General features: G+C 35.4%; 1 protein-coding gene across 1 annotated transcript; it reads left to right on the forward strand.

Annotated features, from left to right (window-relative positions):
* Window positions 1-6,815: 6,815 nt before the first annotated feature.
* On the forward strand, window positions 6,816-25,544 carry LOC142630743 (2-isopropylmalate synthase 1, chloroplastic-like). Its single transcript, XM_075804783.1, has 12 exons — window positions 6,816-7,622; window positions 8,690-8,903; window positions 8,983-9,063; window positions 12,484-12,576; window positions 12,660-12,746; window positions 15,057-15,157; window positions 15,795-15,828; window positions 15,927-16,001; window positions 23,414-23,497; window positions 23,589-23,723; window positions 24,409-24,554; window positions 25,089-25,544. Exons 1-12 carry the CDS (start codon window positions 6,913-6,915, stop codon window positions 25,219-25,221), a joined length of 1,893 nt encoding a protein of 630 aa, XP_075660898.1. The 5' UTR covers window positions 6,816-6,912; the 3' UTR covers window positions 25,222-25,544.
* The last annotated feature ends 1,755 nt before the right edge of the window (window positions 25,545-27,299 follow it).

The raw sequence follows: 27,299 nt of genomic DNA on the forward strand, positions 1-27,299 counted from the left end.
TCACGCCCAATTAAGCCAAATCAACCCTTAATAGTTAGGATTAAATTTATTACGTTTTCATCTTCCTTTGGGCCAAGCTTGGAATGTCCTGTGTTAGAATCAGCTCAAATCTCTTGAATCAGCCTATTAAGTGCTTCTTTAATTTTCTTGGATCTTGCTCTAGTAATAGGCCCAACTGGAACATGCAATAAATCCTTTAATACTTGTTGATTCTCATCATATATATATATATATATATATATATATATATATATATATATATATATATATATATATATATATATATATATATATAGTTTGAGGGTGTTTGGATTTTACACTTTGAAGTTTCAGAATTTGGATTTTACACCCTGATGTTTGGGGGTGTTTAGATTTTACACTCTAACGTTTTAGAATTTAGATTTTACCCCCCTAAAACTTGAGAGTTTTGGATTTTACACCCCCAAATTTTGAAACTTTAGAATGTAAAATTCAAACACTCTCAAACTTTAGAGAATAAAATCCAAATACCCCTAAAATTTAGGGGATAAAATCCAAATTGTGAAATGTTATGGTGTAAAATCTAAACATTTCTAAACTTCAGGGGTAAAATCTAAAATTTGAAACTTCAAGGTGTAAAATTCAAATTTTAAAATTTCAGTATGTAAAATCCAAACATCTCCAAACTTTAAGGATATAATTTGCAGTTTATCCTAAACTTTGCAAATGTCAAAAATGTTTTTCAAGGAGATTGCCATCATTTCAATATTAAAAGAAGTTTTTCATTTCTATAATTCCACCAACTTTTGTAGACATTTGACTTGTTTGTCTATAGCTTAATAAGATTGCCATCATTTTCAATAGTAAAAGAAGTACATATCTATGACATCGTTTAGAGTCATAGATGTAGATGTCTAATTGTAAAAGAAGTACATTCTCCCCAAAAAAAAAAAATGTAAAATAAGTATTCATAACAGAAAGAAGTAAAAAAAAATACCCTTAAAATAAAATAAAAAAGCTTTAGGTGTAGACCGGGTATTTCATTAGTTCCCTCTCCATCTAAAATGTTTTTCCAAAATTTTTTATTTCATGAATTTCCTCACCTTTGGAAAGTCTTTTGATAATTCAAATAAAAAAAAAATGTTTCTTCTATAATATTGTGATCAGAAATGCTATTTTAAGTTTTTCTTTTATTCTTCACTTTTTATTTATATTCATCGAAGAACATATGTTACCAATTAAAACCCTTAAAATACACGTTGATACTCCCAATGAAATACCAATACCAAACCCTTAAAAAAAAACAAGTAGCTACCATAGACTTTATAAAAAAAGAAAAAAGAAACTTGCAATAAAATCAATGCCTTACAAAGAATAAGAGAGTTAAATATACAAAAAAAAAATTGTTAATTCAAGAAAATCAAGAACATGGGAAATTATAAGGTCCTCATGGTAAATAAATGATATGGTTCACCATTTCATTAAAAGACTTCCATCTATTTAAAATTGCTCAATCAAGAAATTTTTTTTAAACAGAAACGGATTACTGACTCAGTAATTTTAAACACGTGAAAGTTTTTTAGTGGAATGGTGAACAAGTGACATGGTCCACCAGAAGACCGTATAATTTCTCCAGGAACATAGGTTTAAATCCTATTACGAGAAAAAAAAAAGATATTAGAGCTATGCAATTTTGCACTTAGAGAAAAAAGAGATTGAAAGATTAAAAAGTAAAGTAAATGAAGTATCGAAAAGAAGGAAATGTAAATTAACACGTAAACTCAAAGTTAGGCACGGCCGTCCATGACCCGACCCAATCAGTTTTATTGTTGCATCAAATCGATTGGATAATATTGCTCAAAAAAAAAAAATCGATTGGATAATAAAGTTCTGCACGGCGCTAAGGAAATTTACAACAAATCAACAATTACTAATTGTAATTTAAGATTTGATAAACCCTGAAAAATTCTGACACCTACAGAGTGAGTACCACGATATCTATAGTTTGCTAATAAAAATGCTAAACTCATGAAGGGTTCAGCTAGATTGTAATGCCAAAGTGAAATAGAAGTAGCCTGATCCATAGCCAGTTCAACCGGAAATATAAAAAAAAAAGTTGACGAGAATAATTATTATTTTGTGTCTATCTAACAACTTTTATTTTATATGGCTTTAAAAAAAAACTTTTATTTTATATATATATATATATATATACACACACTAGTATGATGCGCGGCTTAGTAAAAGTCAAAACTATATTAATAATTAGTAAGCCACATGATAAAGACTATTAATATTATTATATTATTACGACATAATATATATATATATATATATATATATATATATATATATATATATTGTAAGTGCACAATTGTACCCGGATCCAAAAGCGAATGTTGGGCTCAGGCCTAATGAGCCTTATACAATGTAATTTGTAGAGTATGGGTTGAAATCTAGGTTCAAGATGTTGGAGGTTTGATTAGCAAGCTAGAATGTTACAATCTATGCAAGTGATAAACGAATATGACGAATAGATCTCCTCGGACGTAAGCCGAGGACGATTTGTATAAATATTCTCTTTCTAGGCCAAAGTTTACAATTCTTAGTTCTCTTTTTTGTTTGTCAGAGCCCATCCCTTCTCTTTCCTCTCTTGTCTCCTTATATACTTCTTCCTCTTCATTGTTCATCTACGTGTCATATAAATCTTCCCCTTAGATACTTCTCCCCTCCACCACCTTCTTGAAGTCTTTTTATAATAACAGGAAGGTCCAATTCTATTGTTCATAGGTCATTTCCCCATTAATGCGGCTAGGGAGGTAGATGCAGGGTTTTTAATGTGGAGGTAGCAGTCTTTTCCCTAGATATTTCTATCACATACTTGCGTCTAGAGGGTGCTTGGATCACCCTCTTATCCATCGGTTTTTCCAGAATTCTGCCTTTAATCTTCTTGACGAGTCTCAGGGTCATTGCCGGGCCAGTTCGAGGAGACATTCCTCATTGGACAACTCCTCGGACCTTTATAATGCATACTGACTTGTGGGCCTAGAGGCCTTAACCAAAAACAAACTGATACCTGTCAATAAAGCCCAAAGCCCAAATGTTTATTCGAGAATTTTTACCCCCCACACACACACACACACATATATATATATATATATATATATATATATATATTAACACTTTTGTATAAACATGGTGTGTAATATACAAATTTTAAATATTAAAACATAAAATAATGATATATAATTAATACAATCAAAATAAATATTTTATTTATTTATTTTATATTACTTGAAAGTCTTGCTAATCTAATTTTAGATGAAGTAGAAATTTAAATTTCCTATAATTTAGGAAATGTATATTTTTTTATAGTAAATTCTTGGCAAAAGAGTTTGATTTATTGTAACTATTGTAATAATTAATGAGAGTTTAAACTATTTTTATGCATATAGTAGTATGACCTAATATTATAATTGCATTCCAAGAATATTGAATAATTACTTAAAATGAACTATACCAATGACTCCTAGAACAAAATACTTTATTTTGAAGCGAAAAAATTGAAAAATAAATGAGCATTTTTAGGAGATAAAACACTACATTTGAGGCTTATGAGCACTATTTAAAATTCTTGGCCCATTATGTAAGCAAAAAAGGAATAAGAGATAACCTTATGTGTGACGTGAAGTTGCTTGAGATAATTAAATATGAGATCTTCACATGTCTTAGTAAAAAAAATCCACCCAGTAAATCGCATGTTTTCCCCCCATAATTATCTCAAGGATTATACAAAACCAAACATAACTCAACACTTTCTTTTTCACATGTCTTAAATAAAATTTTGAATAGATTTGAGCTTTAAAAGAATATTGAGACTTTGGCTGCTGCTTCCTTTTTTTTATTAAGGTTCCGTTTGGGAGTTTATAAGGGAAGGGAATGGAATTGAATGATTATAAGGGAATAGAAAGGAATGGAATGGAATGGAATGAAATGTATTTAAGTAAGGGAAAGGAATGGAAAAGAATGGAATGGAATGGAATTAAGTAACCTTGATTAGATGTTTTAAAATAAAGGAATGGAAATGAATGAAAATGAATGGAATGTAAGTAATCTTATTTGGAAGTGACATGGAGGGAATGGAATTGAATCATTTTATGACAATATTACTATTAAACCCTTATTTTAAAATAAATGGTTGAATATATATGAGTATTTTGGGAGTTTTAGTAAAAAATTCATTAAATCTAATTCCATTCCCTCCCATTCCTCCAAATTTCGGGGGGAATAAAAATTTGAGGTTTTAAGGGAATAGAAAGGAATGAGTGTTCCCTCCTACCCATTCCATTCCCTCCCACTTAAACTCCCAAACAAGGGAATGGACTTTCCATTTCCTCCATTAAAACTCCCAAACAAGGGAAGGGAAGAATATTCTAAAATTATTCTTTTCATTCCTTTCCATTCCATTCCATTCACTCCTCCCAAACGAGGCCTAAGAAAACAGGTTAGAAAGAGACTTTGGCCCTTTGCCCCTGCGCCTTCGTTAAATGGCAAAAGCCTCATCTACGATTTAGCATTATATATAAATATATACATGAAAAGATAGGAACATTGTCATTGTCATTATAAAAATGTTGTACAAAGTACAAATATAAAACATGAAAATGTCCAAAATTTTCTAAATATGGTCCGCTCATGTAACTTTCGGTCTTTCACTTTGATCATAACCTATTCGTGAACTATTAATTCATCGGCATATTTTTAATATGATAGTCACTTCACAAATATAAATAATAGTAATATATAATAGGGTAACAACAATATAAACGAAGGAAAAAAAGAAGAAGAAGATTACACTTTCACCACCAACCCTAAACTAATTCAAAGCCGCCACAAGGCCCACAATTGACAACTCTATCTTCTTGGCACTCCAAGACTTGAGTCAGTGACAAATCCATAAGGTAACATAGAAAAAATTTCATATATATAAAGAAAAAAATTTAGACCCATTCTCTATGCAACTTTGCCACATCCTTAGTTGGCAACTCGTGGAAAAAAAAATTGTGAATTTATGCAAAAAAATCTAATAATAAAAATAAATTCATAATTTCTGCTATAATTTTTTCTTGACTAATTTTAAATAGTAGACAAAAATGGTTGATCAATGTAAAAGTGAGAGACAACTAATTTGGGATGTCAATTCGGGTTAGCGTGTAGGGTTCGTGTCGTGTCGAGGTAGGGGTATTTGACTAAATGGCTCAACCCTAACCCGACTCATTTAATAATCGTGTTATGATCCTTCAACTCTAACTTGACTTGTTAATAAGGCGGGTTGACCTGACCCAACCTATTTGAAACGCTTAATAAACGAGTCGTGTTGGGTTGACATGAATGTAACACAACTCATTTCAACTTGCATAATATTAAATATAACATCTATCTAAAAATAATTTTTTTTCATCCCAAAAAGTAGTGCATACACTTCAAGTCTTCAACTTACATTCAAAATAATATAGTTCAACAAAAATATAACATTCATTTAGAAATAAGTTCTTTACACTCCAAAAGAAGTGTATACACTTCAACCCAAATTCAAAATAACAACGTTTAACAAAAATAAAATAACATAATTCAACAAAAATATAATATCCTTGGAACTAGTCAAATGCTAAGTATCAATATTGAAAGAATTTGAGCAAACAATAGACTAATCCTGACTATGACCACGATTATCATCTATAGATTTTTTGTTGATGTCCAAATTCATAACATCTTCCACAAGCTCATCCAATTTCATTTGCGCAAGTTCTATGCCAAAAAAAAAAAGTATTAATAGTTCTAGGGTCTGTAAGGTTTCGATTTCCAATTATATCCCTTGTAAATTTTTGCAATTACTTACTTTTCTTTTTAAATTTAAAATATATGTTGGATATAAAATGTATTTGACAAATCTAAAATAAAAAAATATTTATTTGTTATACGAGTTAAACGGGTTGTGTTAAGTGGGTCATTTTGGGTTGACACAAATAAATTGGCGTGTCAAACGTGTCTATTGCGAGTTACGCGGGTTGGCCCGCTTATGACACGTTTCTTATCGTGTCGTTTTTGGGTTGACCCGTTTATGACCCAAACCCATTAAGACCCAATCCTAACCCGAAAAAACCCGTGTCGGGTTCTTGTCGTGTTCGTGGGTTAGGTTGAACATTGACACCCCTACAACTAATCACAATATGTCACGTAGAAAAGTTGTGGATTTACTTGTGATTCTAAAACTAAAATAACTATATGCCTAATAGTAACAAACAACCAGCATAGTATGCTCTATTGTAAAAATTTTGGGGTCCTAAAATTACTCAAAAACATACATTTTGCCGCGCACTTTGAGATAACTTACACATTTGTAATTAGATAAAATAAAAAATAAATAAAGGATTACAACCTCACAACACTCCCTTGCTCAGTTGCAGTAAGTGTGAGCCATGGAGAAAAAGTGGTGAGGTTACATGAAAGGTTTATTACTTACTGTCTTACACATCAGAGTAGACTCTTTTATATTAGAACAAGATTTATGTACAATACTTAGGTGTTATTATGTAGGTTTTCTTTTTAAGATTCTGACAATAGTTAAAAGTATATTTTTTAATTAAGCAACTACATAATTAAATTTTAAGAGATGAACATAAAGAACAGTACAATACCTAAATTTTGTCATTTTTATCTTTTATATAAAAAACAAAACTTAGGTATAGTAACCGTTTTTAAGATTCTAGTACTAAGATTCACTGCTACTTAATAAAATAACAGAACCTTAAAAGCAGCGAGGATCCTTAAAATGTATATTCTTATGATACACCCCCATCACCCAATGTCATAAACCCCCACTCTCTCCTTCAGGGCTTAACATATCTCTCTCTTTCTCTCTCTCTCTAACCCATGGCCGCCGTTTTCTCAACGCCCAAGTTCTCCCCCACACCCACAGCTTCCGTTTCCCCACTAAACCCCATAACTCCACACCACCACCACTCTCCTCTTCATTTCTCCCCAAAACACTCATTCCCTTTCACCTTAAAAAAAAAAACCGCCATCTCCTGTTCCCACCCCCAACAGACCCCATCAAACTCCACACCCACACCCACACCTTCCCCCCGCCGCCGCCCCAATTACATCCCCAACCGCATCTCGGACCCCAACTACGTCCGCATCTTCGACACCACTCTCCGCGACGGCGAGCAATCCCCCGGCGCCTCTCTAACCTCCAAGGAAAAACTCGACATTGCCAGGCAGCTCGCCAAGCTCGGCGTCGACATCATCGAGGCCGGCTTCCCCGCCGCCTCCAACGACGATTTCGAGGCCGTGAAGACCATTGCCAAGGAGGTTGGCAATGCTGTCGATGCCGACGGGTACGTTCCGGTCATCTGTGGCCTCTCTCGCTGCAATGAGAAAGATATTCGGAGAGCCTGGGAAGCTGTCAAGTACGCCAAACGACCCAGGATTCATACCTTCATTGCCACTAGTGCTATTCACATGGAATTCAAGTTGAGGAAGACTAAAGAACAGGTCATTGAGATTGCAAGGAGTATGGTGAGTTTTGCAAGGAGCTTGGGCTGTGATGACGTCGAGTTTAGCCCCGAAGATGCTGGGAGGTTTGCTTTTCACCTTGCTTTTTTAGTTTTCTGAAATGGGTTTGTGAAAAAAAGTGAAATTTTAAATGCTAAGATTCGTGTTTATGACTAATTCTATAAGATATTGACTAATTGGTAATATAGATAAATGTGATAAAGTAGGGACTTGTTCTGCATTGTTGTAAAATTTTCAAATGGGCAACTTTTGTACTTATTTTGATGGAAATGGAAAACCATTTTCAATTAATGGTTGGTATTGGGGCAAAAAGAGTAGAACAGTATAATTGAAAAATGAGTATGTTGTTTTTTCTTGGGACACTCCTATCAAGTTTAACTGTTCAATCGCTTAGCTTGACTTTGTTTTCTTCACTTTCTCCACATGTTAGTTTATTGTGAATAAAAAGAAAGGTTGTACTTAGTGCACAAGACTCCCACTTTTGCATGATCTGGGAGAGGTGATTGGTAGGCAATTGTGAATGGCCTAGCTAAGAAAAAATGTTCATTGTGAATGATTTTCATTTTGTACATGAGAGGTTTCCTGATTTCTCATTTGTTATTGTTTTATTGAGAACTCTGATAGAGTTATTGATGTGTTGCTGTTTGTTGTGCTTTATTCTCAATAAGATTATAGACTTCTAGCAAACCAAAAAAAGAGAAAAAGGAAAAAACCCTATTCTCAATGATGATTGTTCTCTATAGTTGGTCATTGGCTCTTTTTTTTATTGCCTAAATACACTGTTGGTCCTTAAATTTTAGGCTGTTTAGCCCATGAGTGATTTTAGTCCCTATCAAACTTAAAGTGATTGCTTTTAGTCCCTCACACGATGTGGCATAACTGATGCGTCATCATTCCATAAGGACTAAAAGTGATCACTTTAAGTTTGCAAGGACTAAATCCAATCACTTTAAGTTTTTTAGGGACTGAAAATGATAACTTTAAATCTGTTAGGGACTAAAAGAGATTACTTTAAACTTCAAGGACTAAAATCGCTCATGGGCTAAATTTTAGGAACTAACAACATATTTTGGCCTTTATTCTTCATTAGATTAGAAAACCTAACAATCTTTTGTTTCTTTGAATCTACCAGATCTGATAAGGAGTTCCTTTATGAAATATTGGGTGAAGTTATAAAGGCTGGTGCGACAACTCTAAACATACCTGACACTGTGGGCATTACTGTGCCAACTGAATTTGGGAAATTGATTTCTGATATAAAGGCCAATACCCCTGGAATCGAAAATGTTATTATTTCAACTCACTGCCAAAATGATCTTGGGCTTTCTACTGCTAACACTGTATCGGTATGTCCATCTTTTCTTTTGCTCTGTTTATTCATCGGGGAAAAAAAAATTGCACTCATTTTTTGTTTCATCTGTACAGGGGGCATGTGCTGGTGCGAGGCAGCTGGAAGTGACAATCAATGGCATTGGTGAAAGAGCTGGGAATGCTTCACTAGAGGAGGTGAGTACTGAATCATGTGAGGTTCTGCAGAAAATGAATATCTAATTCTATGTTGCATGGATACTTGTAACAGGGAGGCACATAAACTTATCCAATACTCCTAGCTAGATATATGATATTTAGAATTGTGCATATTTAACTAGAGATTAAGATTATATCTGTAGCTGAATATATAAACTGGATTCAAGATACTTTGTTTTTATTGGTAAGTTACACTTGCAAATGGTGGGCATTGAAGCCATGACCTCACCCTCAACCTTGCTCTTACAATGGAAGGAGGTGTCATTTGAGTTAGAGTTCATTAGCTAAATTTTGACTAACTTTTAAATTAGGTGTTCTTGAATGATAAAATTATTATTGCAAAGAACTATAGAATATCAAAAATTTTTACAAAAAATTGACATGCATATGAAACATTGTATTTATTTATTGGTGTGTCCTCTTGCCACATATGTATAATCTCTTTCCATATCCTGAATTTGTTTCTATACTTCCTATTTGTGAATGCTGTTACAAATAATTTATGAGAACATGATTTTTGTCGTACGCTAACCTAACACCAAATTATAATTGGTCATTAAATGAGGTCACTTTCATTCCCGTTAAAAAGGCCTTGCATATGAGCATTAGCGTCTCCCATTGCGGCCTTAAGTAATTACTATCCTTCAGATGCCTCCAATATTATTATGGTGTGCCATAGAACATATGCTACTCACATATGTCTGAAGATATTATAGGGACTTACAAGGCTTCTGGGCATCCATATTCACTTAGATCAATGTCATCAAAAAGTAATTCAAAATCAAATGCATCTTGTTTCTGATCCTGATTTCTGTATGTCCATGTTTATAAGTCTCTCTCTCTCTCCCCCTTGTTCTTCAAAAAATTCTCACTAATTAAAGTATACAAGCATTTTGGATGCCGTTGTCAGTTAGAAATTTGATGCTGGAGATTTTAAGATCAATGAAGAAAAGAAGGCCCATTAGTTCATTGTTTTTTATTTATCTAATTTTTGTTTTATTTATCATTATGTCATTAGTATTTTAAAAGGTCATATGACTTTTAATGAAGTTGGTTTGTTAGGATTAACTTGTTCTATGTAAGATAAAGGGTTAGGATACTAGGGTTACTAAAGGCTATCATAAATAGCCTCTTTTGAGTCATTGTAGGAAACCTCTTCTTATTTGTGATTTGAATATTTGTTGAGCTCTCTGAGCCTAGAAATTGATATTTGATTGTTCCAACTTCAATCTTATTATCTTTTTCTTTGCTTTAATCTTGTTTGTTGTTGGAATTTCTCTTTGAAGCCTTCTCCTACACTAGATCTAGGTTCTCCTCACCATCATCAAGTGGTATCAGAGTGAAATATTCTAGATCTAAGCCACATAATTTAGATTAGAGTCTAAGGTTGCAACTTTTTAGCTATGGTCAGTCATGGTAGTGGTCTTGGGGGTAGACAAAATCAAGACCAACAGACGAAGATGGATGAGATAAGGTGTATGATTGAAAATTTTTCGTGAGTTGTACAAGTTCTTTAGCAACGAGAACCGGTGGGAACCAGTACAGAGATTCCAAAAGGTGACTGCACAGACCAGAAGTTAGTCTCAAGGATGAGAATGATAATAAAAAATGAAAGCTCCTTTCATGATGTTGGAACCATAGAACATTTAAAATAAATAAATAAAACTTCATTGAAGAAAAGAGAGAGTAACACTAAGAACCAAAGCACACAGGCAGTGTGCTAAGGATCAGCAAAAAACAAACTACAAAACATGAAAATTACAACAATCAAGCAAATTAGCTAAAGAAACAAAATTAAAAGGCCCTGAGGCATTTGTCCACTCAAATAAAGTCTGGAGGAAAAGTAGCTTCAAGTTATAGATTGATCTCTCATTTCCTTCAAACGTACAAGCATTCCGTTCCTGCCAGATAACCCACGAGACAATGAGGGATCATGGCCCAAATCGCTACAGATCTATGCTTGTTGAACTTACTAGGCCAGCTAGCTAAAAGATCCACAACCCCAGTTAAAATCCTCAAATTATCCACAGTTAAAATCCTCCCCAATGCAGCTGACCAAAGGAAGAAACTAACCTTTATTGGTACTTTTGGCTTCCATATGGTATTCCAAGGAAAAGAGTGTTGGGTATTAGAATGTAGGACCCTATAATAGGATGAAACATAAAAAATCTGCTTGAAAGAAGGTTTCAAATAGAGCTGATCCGCTGCATTACTTCTCATCAAACCAGAATATATCAAATCTAAGAAGGTTGCAATCAATTCCAACTCCCAATCTTGTGCTGGACGAACAAAACTGACATTCTACTGATAACTATCCCTTGAGGGAGACAACAATTATGCCACTGAAGCATCCTTGTTACAAGCAATGCTATACAATTCTGGGAGGTTATCCTTTAAAGAGAAGCCCCCATACATTCTTTTCCAATTGGCCAAGCGTCTCTCCATTTTCTCAAGCATGCCATTCCATATAATAGTTGCTTTAAAAGTGGAGCCGAGAGGGAGAACCATATATGGGAGGATCAGTTAATGTGTGCACTTGAATTAAAGGATGAAACTTTTGAAGTAGTTTGTGGCGTAGATTGGGATTCTCCACTAATTTATGAAGACTATCATGAAGAGTATAATCCAGGAGACAAGATTTGGCTTCATGAAGATAGAAGGTCTTTTTTTTTTTTTTTTCTTTCTTTCTTTTTCTTTTTTTTAAAGTAAAAATTTTATTAGAAAAGGAAAAGGAAAGACAAAGGATATAGACTAGCCCAATTCAAAGAATAGAACTCAAAAGGAAAGAGAATCAATAAAATTAACCAAAGGCATTGAGGGGGTGCCACCCAGAGCATACATCCAATCAAACAATGTCTGCAAAATGAGCTCATTGACGATATAGGCAGGAAATTTGATGCCATCAAAGACCTGTCTCTTTCTTTCAAACCACATACATGACGCACAAGGCTCACCACTCCTTGGCTCCTCTATGGCATTGAAACTGACCTCCCAACATTCCAACAGTCCAAACACACAATTTGGTAACTTTTCTGATCTTAGTGTAGAATGGACCTTGATATGTTTTCTGTCTCCATGTATGCCATCTTGCATTCTTTATTAGCAAATGAAACCAAGCTGTATAAGATTATGCAGACTTGTTATGGTTTCTAACCAGGTCTTGTTTTTGGCATCTTTCATCCTTTTAAAATAAGATTATGCAGACAGAAGTGGAACTCCCCATCCCCCCACCTTTTTTTAATTTGTTTAGGAAAGGTTTCAATTATTAGGTTGTGGCTTCATGAAAGAATTTTTCATAGCTAATTTCTTCATATTCTTCTATATTGTTTCATTGTTTTCTTTGCCATTGATTACCCTTTTGTTGTTTAAAGTGCTCTAACATACTTTTGAAATATGCAGGTTGTAATGATCTTAAAATGCCATGAAGGGGATGTCTTGGGAGGTCTTTATACTGGAATTAATCCACGGCACATTTATATGACAAGCAAGATGGTAATTTCTTCGCTGTACAAATTACACCTATTTTTTCATTGTTGGTTGAATGCACTTTTGATACTCAAGGCATAATTGTTTAGGTTGAGGAGTACACTGGGTTGCATGTGCAGCCACACAAAGCTATTGTTGGTCCTAATGCTTTTGCTCATGAAAGTGGTATCCATCAGGTACTTATCACTTATTATCTCTGTGACTGCACCCTATCTGTTATAGCTCATTTTGAAGAGTTGGTAGGAAGTGGCTAGAAAAGCAAATCTATTATCTATCAAGGTTTGCACATGATTGGAAAAAAAAAATGATTTAGAAATCTGAAGCACTTTACTTTTTATATTGAACAACTGAAATAGAATTTATGAGGAGGCCTCTTTATGGCTTTCTGTTTTTATTTTTATTTTTATTTTTATTTTTAAGGAGGGGCGTTAGAGGTTGATATAGTTATAGGAGGACTAGCTTTGGGGGGTTAGTAGTCATCTATGAAGCACCAACGTGGCATTTCGGCTGCCGAACCCGTGTCTGACGCGGGGTGCGGTGGGCGACGCCACTGCCCGCGCGTCGGTGTTGTGTCGGAATTATTTTTATTTTTATTTTTTTGTTTCTGGACTCGCGCTGATTCGGCTCCGACATGCACCGAACAGGGCCGATTCGGGCCGAATCGGATCGTATCGGCTGAATATTAGTACTAAAATAAATACCGTTTTACGTTTTAAACGATTTTTGCTGAATGAAATGATCCCGTGGTAGAAGTCACCAACATGTTGTTGGTTTCTTGAAGGAACCCACCTCCTCACAGCTGGTAGCTTCTCCGTTATTTTGCTTCTTCTTCTGCGTTTTTGTGTTCTCTGCTTCTTCTCTTCTTCTTTTTCAGTCCTTTGCGTGTAGTCTGCCTTCACTACCTTGTATTGATTTATTGTTTAATAGTTAATACTTTAATTTCTTTTAGTTTTGTGAGCCCTTCGCATGTTAGTCACTTATTGGAAAGCTGAAAGTTTCAGCCTTTAGTCATTTGTGTTGTCTTCTAAGTCGCTCCACTCCACGTGGCTAACCTATGTCTAACCATTTTCAATTTTTTTTCTTCTATAAATTTTAATTTTATCATTACTCTTGTTATAATCTAAAAAATAATTATTAATTATTTATTATTATTGAGTGATATTTGGGATTTGGGCTTGATAAGTTTGACATATTAGTTGGAATATGAACTTATTATATGAGTTTTCTATTATTATTATCATATAAAAAAGCATGCTTAGCAATATATAAAATATATAAAAAAAAATATTTTAAATAATTTTTTAATCGCCGCACCCACAGCCTATTTTTTTTTTAAATTGCTGAGTCCCGCAACCGAATCCATACCCACACCTGAACCTGGAAACGCACCCGTGCTTCATAGGTAGTCATACAGATGGATTTAGTTGGATAATTATGGAAACTCTGCTACCTGTATGGAAACCAGTAAGTAGGTAAATTAATTTTACAACTGCATACTGGGTATGGCTGTATGTGAAGTTAGTAAACTCATATTAGGTCTTTTAGAGGCTTCTGAATTTTTATTGCCAACCCTACAAGACAGGTTATCAAATTGGTTAGCCTGGTCAAACTCTTACTCAGTCAAGTGTGTGTGTGTCTATATATATATATATATAAATGGGTTATATTAAATTAATCTTGATGTAACTCTTTGTCAATGCTCCACCCTATAATAACTTTTTTTTTTTGTTGATAAGTAAGAGTAATTTATTAAAAAAATTGACAATAAGCTATAATAACTTTTTATTAGATTTACATGTTGAAAATTCAATTGTTGGATTAAATGATCTGTTTATGATTAATAAGCATGCAAAATATTGTGTCAATTGGATCTTATTTACTATGCAATTGACGCTAGCTAATTTGTTGAGGATTCATAGCCAACCCAAAATTTTTGGGACTAAGGCTTTGTTGTTATTGTTAGATCTAATTTACTATCCAATCCATAAACTCATGTTTTGTGTATGATTTTAATGACAAAAAATTAAAATTTAATCTAATATATATTTTAGATGAGATAGTTATTGATCTATGATGATCATTTTGATATTTTGCAAGCCGAAAGATATAAGGAGACAATGCAATCCAACGGTGGATTTGACAAAACCACTTCCAACAAATGAGAAAAAGTTACGGGGTATAACATTGACAAAAGCTATACTGGCCTTTTTTAGCATCTAGAATCTTTTCCTTAGTTCAAGATCCCTATTACTTTATTTGTATCAAAGAATTAATAGTTTTGTTCTGCCCAAAATAGGAATGGACTAGGACTAGGGTTATGAACTTATATATTATAATCTGATGTGTGTGTGTGTGTCTATATATATATCTGGTTTGCATTATAAACAAATGTCATTCTAAATTTATTTTTCCTCTTTTTTTGTTGTGGGGGGGGGGGGGGTTGTTGTAATTGAAACTTTAATTACAATAATGCCTTTTGTTTGTAGGATGGAATGCTTAAGCACAAAGGCACATATGAAATAATAGCTCCTGAAGATATTGGTTACGAGCGATCCAATGAAGCTGGTATCGTCCTTGGGAAACTTAGGTATTGCTGCGTTTCATTATGGAAATTTTTTATTTGTATCAGCCATAGTTCATGTATTTCAACTTCATTAGTTCCTGTTCCTTTTTATTCTATCATTTATAATAGTTTTCTGATTACCTATCAAAAAAAAAAAACTTCATTAGTTCCCACTAAGAGAAAGATAATTTTTTTATGCCCACCAAATTTTGTTACCATTCTGAGACTATGTTGGATTTCTTCCTTTCAAGTGTTGTAGCAGCATAACTTATCAGAAAAAGTTTTATAACAGCATAAATTAGATTGGGGGAACTAAACAAATATTCCAAACTGCTCGTCTTTTATCTGACAAATTTGCCTCTGATCTAGTATCTGCTTTTGGATTAGCTTATCGTCGACCCTGTCTAAATAATAAATAAATGATCCTCAACTATCAATCACTTGCTCCATTAGCAGAAATAGACATTAATTCTTAATATTTTCTGCTTTTTTTTTTTTTTTTCATAATGTAGTAAAGTACTTTTATTTATGTTGGTTGTTATAGTTATGTCCATGGGTGTATCATGTATGTGAGCAAATGTTATTGAGAATTTTTATTTTTAATATGAAATGACACTATTTTAATATAAATTTTTTTGGTTCATACATTTTGCTGGCACAGTGGACGCCATGCCTTGAGAAAGCGACTTGAAGAGGTACTCTGCTGTTTGCACCATTGTGCTTGGTTTTTGGTTTATAATATTCTTTTTCTTTGCGGTTAAGCATTTACACTTCAATCTTCCTCTTGTTTCAGCTTGGTTATGAGCTTGACAATGAACAACTTGAGAATATATTTTGGCGTTTCAAAGCAGTAGCTGATCAGAAAAAGGTGAGTAAGAGAAGGTGGTCTTTATTTATTTATTTTTTAAAAGTATATTTGAGTTATGGTTTGAGCTCTGACTTTAACGCATTTCTGTTTATAACTTCTCTGACTAAAATAGAAGAAATCTGAATTTGAGTCAATTTTAGAAATAATAGTAATTGATAAGAAAAATCAGCACTGCATGGTGCAGTTTCCTACATGCAATTAAGCAATAAAAGAAAAAGAATTTTTTTTTTTTTTATTTTATGTTATTGATGAGTTAGACATGCACCCAATGAATTTTGAATTCATGACCTCACCTTCCCAGTCCATCCATTGGAAGGAGGGAGTGAAGTGCCATTTGAGTTTGAGCTCATTGGCAGAAGGATAAGAAAAGTAAAACATACTTAAACTTTTAATCGGTTAATTGGCTGATTCTAACAGAGGAACATAGTCTGATTTCTGGTTTCCTGCATAGTAAGACAAACTTGCATACATGTTTTGTGATGAAAGGGAAATGAAACTACTTAAAAATGTATGCAAGTTTGTCTTACTATGCAGGAAACCAGATGGAATGTGGAGGGAGTATGCCGTTTAGATTTGAGAATATGTGGCTTAAGGATGAAGGTTTTGTGGATAGGGTTCGGTCGTGATGGATTCTTACCAAGTTCACGGTGCACTGAGTTTTATTTTGGCCAATAAATTAAAGCTCCTTAAAAATGATTTGAAAAGATGGAATGTGGAGGTGTTTGTTCATGTTGACGTTCGGATTAAAAAATTGTGGAAGGACCTTAGTGTTCTAGAGAATATGGAGGAGATTCGGGGATTATCAGCAGAGGAAAGGGTGGAAATGGGAAGAATTCGTGATGAGTTAGAAAAAGCTACTCTGTTGGAAGAAATATATTGGAGGCAGAAATCTAGAGTTCTCTGTGTTAGGCAAGGAGACAGGAATACTAAGTTTTTCCATCGAATGGCTAACTCTCACAGGAGGGTTAATTCTATTGATAGGCTTATGGTAGATGGGGTGTTGTCTTCGGACCTGGCTGCTATAGCAAACTGTATCTCTCAGTTTTATAGGCAGCTTTATTTTGAAGAGGTGGCTCACAGACCTGTCTTAGATGATGTGGATTTTTCTAGCATCTCGGTGGAAGATGCAAGTTGGTTAGATAGGCCTTTTGAGGAAGAAGAGGTGTTTGAGGTGATCCATGATTGTAATGGTGATAAGGCACCTGGCCTGGATGGCTTTTCCATGGCATTCTTCCAATCTTGTTGGGGTGTTTTGAAAATTGAAATTATGGTTGTATTCCACAATTTCCATACTCAGGCGGTGTTTGAGAAGAGTCTTAATGCTTCGTTCCTTGCCCTTATTCCTAAGAAAGTGGATGTTGTGGAGGTAAAGGATTATCGGCCTATCAGCTTAGTTGGTGGAATTTATAAGATTATTTCTAAGGTGTTGGCTAATCGGCTTTGTAGGGTGGCGCATGGGCTTATTTCGGATTCACAAGGGCAGACAAATTTTGGATTCCGTCTTGATTGCTTCTGAATGTATTGATAGTAGATTGAAGTCAAGAGTTCCGGGTGTGCTGTGAAATTGGATATGGAGAAGGCGTATGATCATGTGAGTTGAGATTTTTTAATGTCTATGCTGTAGCGTTGTGGTTTCTCAGAAAAATGGAGAAAATGGATAAGGTATTGCATTTCAACTGTAAAGTTTTCCATTTTGATCAATGGTAGCCCAATTGATTTCTTTGGAAGTTCTCGGGGGGCTTCGGCAAGGGATCCTTTATCTCCGTTGTTGTTTGATATTGTGATGGAGGCATTAAGTCGTATGTTGGATGTGACTGCCTCCGTTAGGCAATTCTCAGGCTTTTCTGTGGGCAGTACGGTTGGTCTATCAGTGATGGTATCTCACATTTTATTTGCAGATGACACTCTGATTTTTTGTGATGCTGAACCTTCTCAGATTGCTAATTTGAGGGCAATTCTTGCTAGATTTGAGGAGGTGTCAGGGCTTCGTATTAATTTGGGGGAATCTAAGTTGGTACTTGTTGGTGGAGTACCCAACTTGGAGGCTTTGGTGGGTCTGTTGGGGTGTGGGCAATCTTGTCTGCCCTTGAAATATTTGCCGTTAACATTAAAGACTTTCGTCCCATCAGTTTGGTGGAAGTGTATATAAGCTGCTGTCCAAGGTGTTGGCTAATAGGATGAGGATGGTTTTGGATAATCTCATACCTGAGACTCAAAATTTGTTTGTTGGCAGAAGATAGATTCTAGATTCAGTGCTTATTGCAAATAAATGCTTGGATAGCAGGTTGAAGAGCAGAATTCCGGGTGTGGTTTGCAAGCTGGATATTGAAAAAGCTTATGACCATGTGAACTGGGAGGCCCTGTTTTATTTGTTGGGCCGGATGGGTTTTGGGGTGAAATGGAGGGGGTGGATTAAGGCTTGCGTTTCTTCTGTCCATTTCTCAGTCCTAGTAAATGGTTCGCTTGAAGGTTTTTTTGGAAGCTCTCGTGGGTTGAGACAAGGGGATCCTCTATCCCCGTTGTTTCTTTTGATAATGGAGGTTTTAAGTAGACTCTTGAAGAAGACAGAGGAGTGTAATCTTATTCGGGGATTTCAGATAGGAGCTGTGAACTCTGCTGGGGTGAGTATTTCCCATCTGTTATTTGCGGATGACACCATCTTATTTTGTGAGGCCTCTAAGGAGTAGTTGTTGTCTATAAGGTTGGTGTTGTCTTGTTTTCAGGCGTTTATGGGTTTGAAGGTCAATGTTGGGAAAAGCGAGATTGTCCCCGTTGGGGAGGTGAATAATCTAGATGCTTTGGCTAATGTTCTTCATTGTAGAGTGGGCAGTTTGCCTATGAAATATTTGGGGATGCCGTTGGGATCTTCTTTTAAGTCTCCCTTGATCTGGAATCCTATTTTGGAGAAGATGGAGAAGAGGCTTTCTGGGTGGAAGCGTCTCTATTTATCTAAGGGTGGTAGGCTCATGTTACTAAAGAGTACTCTCTCAAGTCTCCCGACATATTTTCTATCTCTCTTTACTATTCCTAAAGCAGTGGCGACTAGATTGGAAAGTATTCAGAGGAATTTCCTTTAGGGGTCTTCTGAGGGGGGTTTCAAATATTCTTTGGTGGCATTGGATAAGGTGTGTTTACCCGTTGAGATGGGTGGATTGGGGATAAGAAAGGTGATGCCGTTTAATCAGGCTTTATTAGGGAAGTGGCTGTGGAGATATGGCCATGAAGATACACACCTATGACGTCGTGTTATCTCCTCAAAATATGGCGAGGGTCAAGGGGGGTGGAGGACTAATGTTTGCAGGAGGTCCCATGGGTGCGGCCTATGGAGAAGCATTAACGAAGGTTGGGAGAGCTTTTCTAAGCATCTGTCTTTTGTAGTGGGGGAAGGCACTCGTATCCGCTTTTGGCATGACAGGTGGATTGGTGACGCTACCCTAAAAGTTCTCTATCTTGAGCTCTAGGTGTGTTTAGCGGTCAAGGATGCCTGTATCTCTGAGGTTTTGTGGATTCCAGAAGGGGGTACTGTTAGAGTGTGGAATTTAACGTTTTATAGAGCTTTTGAAGATTGGGAGTTGGCTGCTTCATATTCTCTTCTTCGGCTTATCCAAACTCGTATTCCACAGGGTAGTAGGAGAGATACCCTTTTCTGGTGGCTTAAAGGGGATGGCAAGTTTGACACTCGGTCTTACTACCTCGCGATTCGGGGTGCTTTGAATTCTTGGCTTCCTTGGAAGGGGGTTTGGAAACCAAAGATCCCTAAGCGCGTGGCGTTCTTTCTGTGGTCTGCTGCTCATGGTCGGATCCTCACCTTGAATAACATTATGATTAAGGGTCGCCCTTTGGTTAATAGGTGTTATATGTGTTGCAAGGATGGGGAGTCGGTTAACCACCTTCTTCTTCATTGCCCTGTTTACCCATTCCTTATGGACTTGTTTGCTTCAGGCCTTTGGTATTCTTTGGGTTATGCCAGGATCGGTGGTGAGTTTGATATCTTGCTAGCATCAGTGGCATGGGAAGCATAAGTCGGACATATGGAACTTGGTTCCAGGGTGCTTAATGTGGATTGTGTGGTTGGAACAAAATCGTCGATCCTTTGAAGACCGAGAAGACTTTGGTTGAGTTAAAACTTTTATGTCAGCGTAGTCTTTTAGAATGGTCTCGTTGTTGGGGCTTTATTAATTGTTTTTCTCTCTCTGAGTTTTTGTTCTCCCTTAGTTTAGTTTCTTGATGGCTTTTTTCTTGTTGTTCATCATCATGAACTTCCTGTATGTCTTTTTATTCTATCATTTATAAAAGCTTTCTGATTACCTATCAAAAAAATTTTTGGGCCTTCTATTAGGTGCAAAATTTAAGGACTTATCTGTTTGGAAACCTATTCTAGAGAGAATGGAGGGGAGATTAGCAGGTTGGAAGAGAATATATTTATCTAAAGGGGGTAAGGTGACACTCATTAAAAGCTCACTATCGTCTTTACCTACATACTTTCTTTCCCTTCTTCCTGTACCAGGTAAGGTGGCTAAGCGTTTAGAGAAATTATAGAGAGATTTTTTGTGGAATGGGATTGGTGGTGAACCTAAAATTCATTTAGTTTAATTGGGCCAAGGTTTGTAGGCCTTTGTAGGATGGGGGTTGGGTATAAGATAGTTGGGTAATTTTAATTTGCCTTACTAGGTAAATGGTTGTGGAGGTATGGCACGGAGACTGATGCTTTATGGAGGAGGGTTATAGAGGCAAAGTATGGGAACATTTGGGGTGGTTGGTGTACGAAGAAGGTGACAAGTCCTTATGGGGTTAGCTTGCGGAGATATATTAGAAGTGGCTGGTTGAACTTCTCTAAACTCCTTCGTTTATGATGTGGGGGATGGTACTAGAGTGAAATTTTGGAAGCATGTGTGGTGTGGGGATTGTACTCTCCAAGAGGCATTTTCGGAGCTTTACTGTCTTAGTAGGTCAAAGGACTCCTCAATGGCTGAAGTTATGGGTTGGTCTGCTGGGAGGTTTCACTGGAATGTGCAATTTGTCGTCCACCACAAGACTGGGAAGAAGAAGCCATTGACCGGTTTATGGGGCTGGTCTTAATCCTTGTCAGTGTGGGGGTTTGGCCCAGATAAGGTTTGTTGGAAGCCTGTAAGGAATAGAGGTTTTGAGGTTAGAGGTTATTACAATTCCTTCTACCCTCATAATCTTGTTTCCTTTCCATGGAAAATGATATGGCAATCGAAGGCTCCTCCAAGGGTAGCCTTCTTTTCTTGGTCTGCTTCCTTAGGTAAGATCTTAACAACAGACAATCTTCGTAAAAGACGAGTGATAGTGCTTGACTGGTGCTATATGTGTAAGAGGTGTGGGGAGTCAGTGGATCATCTTCTACTTCATTGCTCTGTAGCTTGAGAGTTGTGGTCTTTGGTTTTCTGCATGTTTGGTATTCAATGGGTTATGCCTCATACTGTTCTTGAGTTGTTTGAGGCTTGACAAGGAAAGTTTGCGCGACATTGTCACATTGATGTTTGGAAATTAGTGCCTCACTGCTTGATTTGGTGTATTTGGCGAGAAATGAATGCTAGAAGTTTTGAGGGTTGCGAACGCTCATTGCTGGAGATTAAGTCTTTTTTCTTACACACTCTCTTTGAATGGAGTGTGGTTTTTTCTCATTTTTCTTATTCTTCCTTTTCTATTTTTCTTGACCGTTGTTCTTTTGTTTCTTGATTTGTGCTCCCATAGTACATCCCCAATGTACTCAGCTTGGCAATTTTTTTATTATTAATAATATTCTTTCGTTATTTATCAAAAAAAAATTTAAGGACTAGATTTTAGTCATTTTACTGCACTTATTATTGACCATACTATCTGCTCTTAATTGTGGGTTGAGGCCAAGTAAAGCTGAAATGGGTCAAACATGTGGAAATGGGTGACAAGGCTTTGTGAATGAAGTAGATTCTGATATGGTTTTATTTGCAAGGCAGAAAGTTGCTGAAGTGTACAGTGCGTTGCAAAATTCTGGATTGCAACAATTTTGAAGGTTTTGTTTATTAGATTAAGCTTAAGGCATACTGAATGCAAGGATTGATAAACAGGTTTTAAGTTCAAAAATTGGTTAGAAGTTCTGTCTAAGGCTTTATTAAATTTACTGTAGAGGAGTTACAAGATACATAGGCCTCAAACCTACTCGCTTAAGTATCATGGCTAATGTGAGGTTTCATGCCACAATTCCTTGGCAGCTTGGAAAATTCTTTGAATGACTCTCTTTTAATTTACAGTGTGTAGGTATAGGCTTGTGGATAATTTTATTTGTAGTGGAACTGTGCCAAATGCCGAATAAGATAACTAATCACCAAACCAGGACACAAGACCCATGTCTAGATAATTTATTAATAACCAAAACTATCCATTTATTCTTCAATTTTCAAGGAGTTCCTTTTGGGCCAGAGATTTTGGAAGAGTTAAATTTAAACAAAACCATCAGCATATTGAAGTAAAAAGATCCAACGTAAGATTCAAAAGTAAATAAATTGGACTATGCTAGATACCAAGTGTGCCTCACATAGATCTTGGATGTATGTGTGTGTGTGTGTATATATACACACACACACACATATTTTGATAAATAAAAATAACATAGACTGTTGGAATTTGGATCATATTACCTGATTCTTTGGGGTTTCAATTGATAGCATAGTGGTAATGGCATCCTCTATGGACTGTGGTCTCTCATGAGTCATGTTTGTGGTTTGAACCCCACTTCCCCCCTCCCCCTCTATCTACCTATCTTTGAAAAAATAAGAAATTGATCCTTTGTTGAACCAATTGAAGTTGGCATTCATGTTTAGGTAATGAATTCTTTAGCGTACTAGCTTAGGCCTGGAGTGCGTGTTAGTGTGGGTCTGTCATAGAATCAAGTATTAGATGATGACAAATTATCAGGTCGTTCTCTCTGGAAATGGACAAATTTAAAAACATTGACGCTCCGTTTGTTTTGATGGAAAACCTAGTGAAAAGATAGTTTTCTGTGTTTTCTAGTGTTTGATAGCATTAAAAAAAATGAGTCAAAGAATAACTATCATTGGTCAACATACAAAGTATGACTTATTTTTAGAGATTGTTTTCCACTAAATTTTTTTGGAAAACAACTCTATCTCACAAGCTAAATAAGGGAAGTTAGGGGATTGTTTTCAACTCTTGCTACCAAACATAGGGAAATGAGACAGTTCTATAAAAAATGCATTTTGTAAAATGACTCATTTTTTAGAAAATATCATCGCTGAAATAAACAGAGGGTTAAGTCTTTTTATTGTTGAAACTTGAAATATAATTTGAGTTCTTTTTAGATAACTGTTTAGACATGTTTACATGTACCTGGCATCCTTGTTTCTGGTTCCTTATTTATCTGCACTCTTATTTTTTTGCCAATGTCCCAGAGAGTTACTGATGCTGACCTAAGAGCGTTGGTATCTGATGAAGTTTTTCAGCCAGAAGTTGTTTGGAAACTTCATGATCTGCAGGTAAATCCAGAATTTACTTTTCAAATTTTCTGTTCATTGTCTAATTTGGCTTGATGGCATTCCCTTCAATTGACATGAACATTATACACAGGTTACTTGCGGAACTCTGGGTCTTTCTACAGCAACCGTTAAACTCATTGATGCTGATGGAACAGAGCATGTTGCTTGTTCTGTTGGAACAGGGCCAGTAGATTCAGCTTACAAGGCTGTTGATCTCATTGTGAAGGTTTGAGATGAAAGTTAATAAATTCATATTAGCCATGAGTTTATTTTAATTATTTATAATTATGTGAGGACTCATAGACAGCACTTACATGGGGTTACATCTCTCTAGCCCGTAGTATGGGGGCAGGGGGAAACAATAGGATTAAGAATTTAGAATCCAATGAAGAACCTAAATTTATGGTATTCAAATAGTTGATTGTCTTGGGGTCTGTTTCAGCTTATTTTGTTTATTTGACTAGGTACTATTTTTTCAAAGCCTCACTTTTATCTAGGTACAGCTGTATTTTTTTTTTAAAAATTGAATAAACCAATTAAAAGAGGCTCATCAAAATCGACCCTTATACTCATCTAGATCCAAGTTCCTGCTTTGACAAGTTTGTGGTATACATGGGATTGATGCTAATTAAGATAAGTAAGCTAAAAGAGAAATCATTTTGAGGAATATATTTTGAATCTTGATTTGTTAGCAATTTATAAACCAAAAATGGTCAAGGGATATACAAGTGACAAAAGCTTAAAATTGGAATTCTCTCCTTATGTAGAAAACTGTGTGTATAGAAGAAACTTGAGTATCTTATGATGCTGATCAATTTTCATGTTTGTAAATTTTATCTTTGCTGAGGTTGTTCTCAATAATCTAGCATGAGTTGTGTTGTTAAGGATTCTACTTTATCCCTTGTACTCAGGAACCTGTAACCCTTCTTGAGTACTCCATGAGTGCAGTCACAGAAGGCATTGATGCAATTGCTACCACCCGTGTTCTAATACGTGGGGAAAACAGTCACACCTCTACTCATGCCTATACTGGAGAAACAGTACATCGGACATTTAGGTATGGCATATTATATATATATATGTGTGTGTGTGTGTGTGCGTGTGTGTGTGCGCGCGCGCGCGCGTGCGTGTGTGGATCAGGTTACTCTTAGTGTAACTTTAAGCAATGTTGCATCACCTCATAAAATTTTAAATTGATATTTTGAAAATCCCATCATTGGATTAAATGTTTTTTATATTTTTAATACCAATGCCAAATTTTGTTTCAATAAAATGTTGTTAACCATTCAATCCATAAACTCATATTTATGCATAATTTTAAAATACAAAAAATTTAAACATTTAAACATTTGATAGTTGAGATAGTTATTGATTTATGATCATCTTGAAATTTTGCAATTATGGATGTTATAAATAGAAAACATAATCCAACGGCAAATGTCAAAAAAAAATATTTGAATAATATAACATTGCTTAAAATTACTTGTAACATGAATCCAACCATACGTATTGTTTTTCTTTTTAGTTGGCATATTTGATTCTTTTAAGTCCAGATTCTTAGAAAATAAAATCTGCCTTGTTTTTGTGCCAGTGGAATTGGGGCAGGAATGGATATCGTTGTTTCTAGTGTCAAGGCCTATATTGGGGCATTAAATAAGATGTTAGGCTTCAAGGAAGAGCCCCCAGTTAAGACTCCAGCCAAAACAACCAATGTGTCTGTTTGAGGAGCTATGGGGGGAAGTCATCATATTTGCACGATGCCTAGCAATCAAATTGCCAGGATCATGGGTCTGTGATTTCTTGTTGATTGTACAAAGGTGGGATGAAGTATTCTGATTTAACTTATCGCTGTTTCATTGTTATGAACAAGTTTCAGCAATAGGCCTAAGCAGCCTGTCATTGGATATTTGTTGTACTTCAGTACAAATGTGTTATTTGTAGAAATTTTGCTTGAATCTGTGGAAGGATTAATTTTGAGAATAGAGATGATTGGTTGTTTTAAAGCTAAATGTGTGTAGATTACAAAGATTGTGAAGTAATTCTGAAATTATTCTTTTATTTTTGGCGGGGATGGGGTGTTGATAAACATTATACAGAGATATCTGGGTTGATCAAGAAGCAAAATGGTAGAGGAGATAAAAATAATTGTTTCCCATTTCCGTGGGCAGGAACAATTACATCCTTTTCTTTTATTGCAATTTCTTTGTTAGGGAAGTGATTTTTCGGAACAATGTAAATCAAAGACGATCATTTGGGCGAATAATCCTAGCTTGTTAGGTGATTTTTTTTTATTTTTTATTTTTTATAATCAATGTAAATGGAGACACCATCATTTGGACAATGCCCCTAATATGGATATTTGCTTTGACAAGCATTGAGCCAATGCCCCTAATTTGGGCATTGTTTGAAACATCCTGGCCAATATCCCTAGTTTAGGGAATTTGGAAAGCAAGCGAATCCCCTAGTTTAAAATTGGTGAAGAAACCGATCATGTTTTTTCATTAGCAATTGATGTTTGCACAATAGGCAAACTGCTGGAAATTGGTTGGATATTTGAACCGGGATTCTTTTAATGTTGCTTGAATGATGGGTGAATTGTTAGAGCTCATGTGGAGAAGTCATGATAGGCCTGAACCTTGAAGGCCTTTTTAAAAGAAAGTGCCGAGTGGGAAACAATTTCTCCTGAACGGCACTTAATCCCAGTTTCAAAGTGCCTAACGGTATTGCATATATATCAATTAACAAATTGATTTTTCAAGTTGATCTTAAATAAGGTTTCATCGGACTAGAACTCATTTTTATTGGTTGATCAACTAATCATGTCATTAAAAAATCTTGGCTATAATTCAATATATATACGCTTGGTTTATATGAAACATTTACAAGGTGACAAAACACAAGATTTCATTCATGCCTCATTTTTTCAAATTCAATTGCATAAATTGATATCTGGTATGAACTATGTCTTAAAATTTAATTTTAGCCCCTTTTACATAGGTGTAATTTCTTTTCCAAGAGTAGTGAAGATCGAATGGGATCAAAATTATGCACCAAAGCAATACTAACGTTGAAGATTGCTCAGAATTGCATGTTAATCTAAAAAGGATTGGCTAGTACACTTGAGCAAGCACATTAGAGAGCACGTTTGCTGGGTGTGTACTTGGTGGAGCTGTGCCATCCCAATCATTCAATCACTTGGAAGGGATCTTTTCTCTAATGGGACTTAGGTTGACTTTTTTCTATAATGCTGACCATTGTTTCAGACAATTTGTACTGGAGGGTGTGTCTCCATCAATTGTTAGTATGACAATGGATGAAAACTTCACTTTCTACTCATATCTGACTTGGATCACTGAAAAAGTGTGGACTAAAGAAGAGACACAAATTGTGGAACAAAAGTACTACTTGAAGTCTTTGAGGAAGGAGACTTGAAAGAGGATTCAAGATAAGGCAATAGATGAAGGGAAATATTAACAAGCACTTTGCGGTGCTTGTCAAGATTTTCCTCTATGGATCTCACTTAAAAAAAAGAAAAAAAAGTTGTCAAAAAAATTTGACAAAAACGATTAAAAAAAAAAAAAACTGCCAAAAGCTGCCAAAAAAATGGTTGTTACTGCCAAAAAAAGTGTTGTTAACACAACCCATAGATGTAAACTAGACTAGCTTTTAATGTTCTTATTTTTCAAGCATTAAATAATATAATTGCTATTTTTAGGGATAGACATTGTTTTGCTAAGATTTCCTGAAATTGTTTTCTTAGGATTTTCCGATGAAAGTAAAAAATGACATTCTATCAAAAACT

The sequence above is a fragment of the Castanea sativa genome, chromosome 4 (genome assembly GCF_040712315.1).
Source record: "Castanea sativa cultivar Marrone di Chiusa Pesio chromosome 4, ASM4071231v1".
Classification (NCBI taxonomy): domain Eukaryota; kingdom Viridiplantae; phylum Streptophyta; class Magnoliopsida; order Fagales; family Fagaceae; genus Castanea; species Castanea sativa.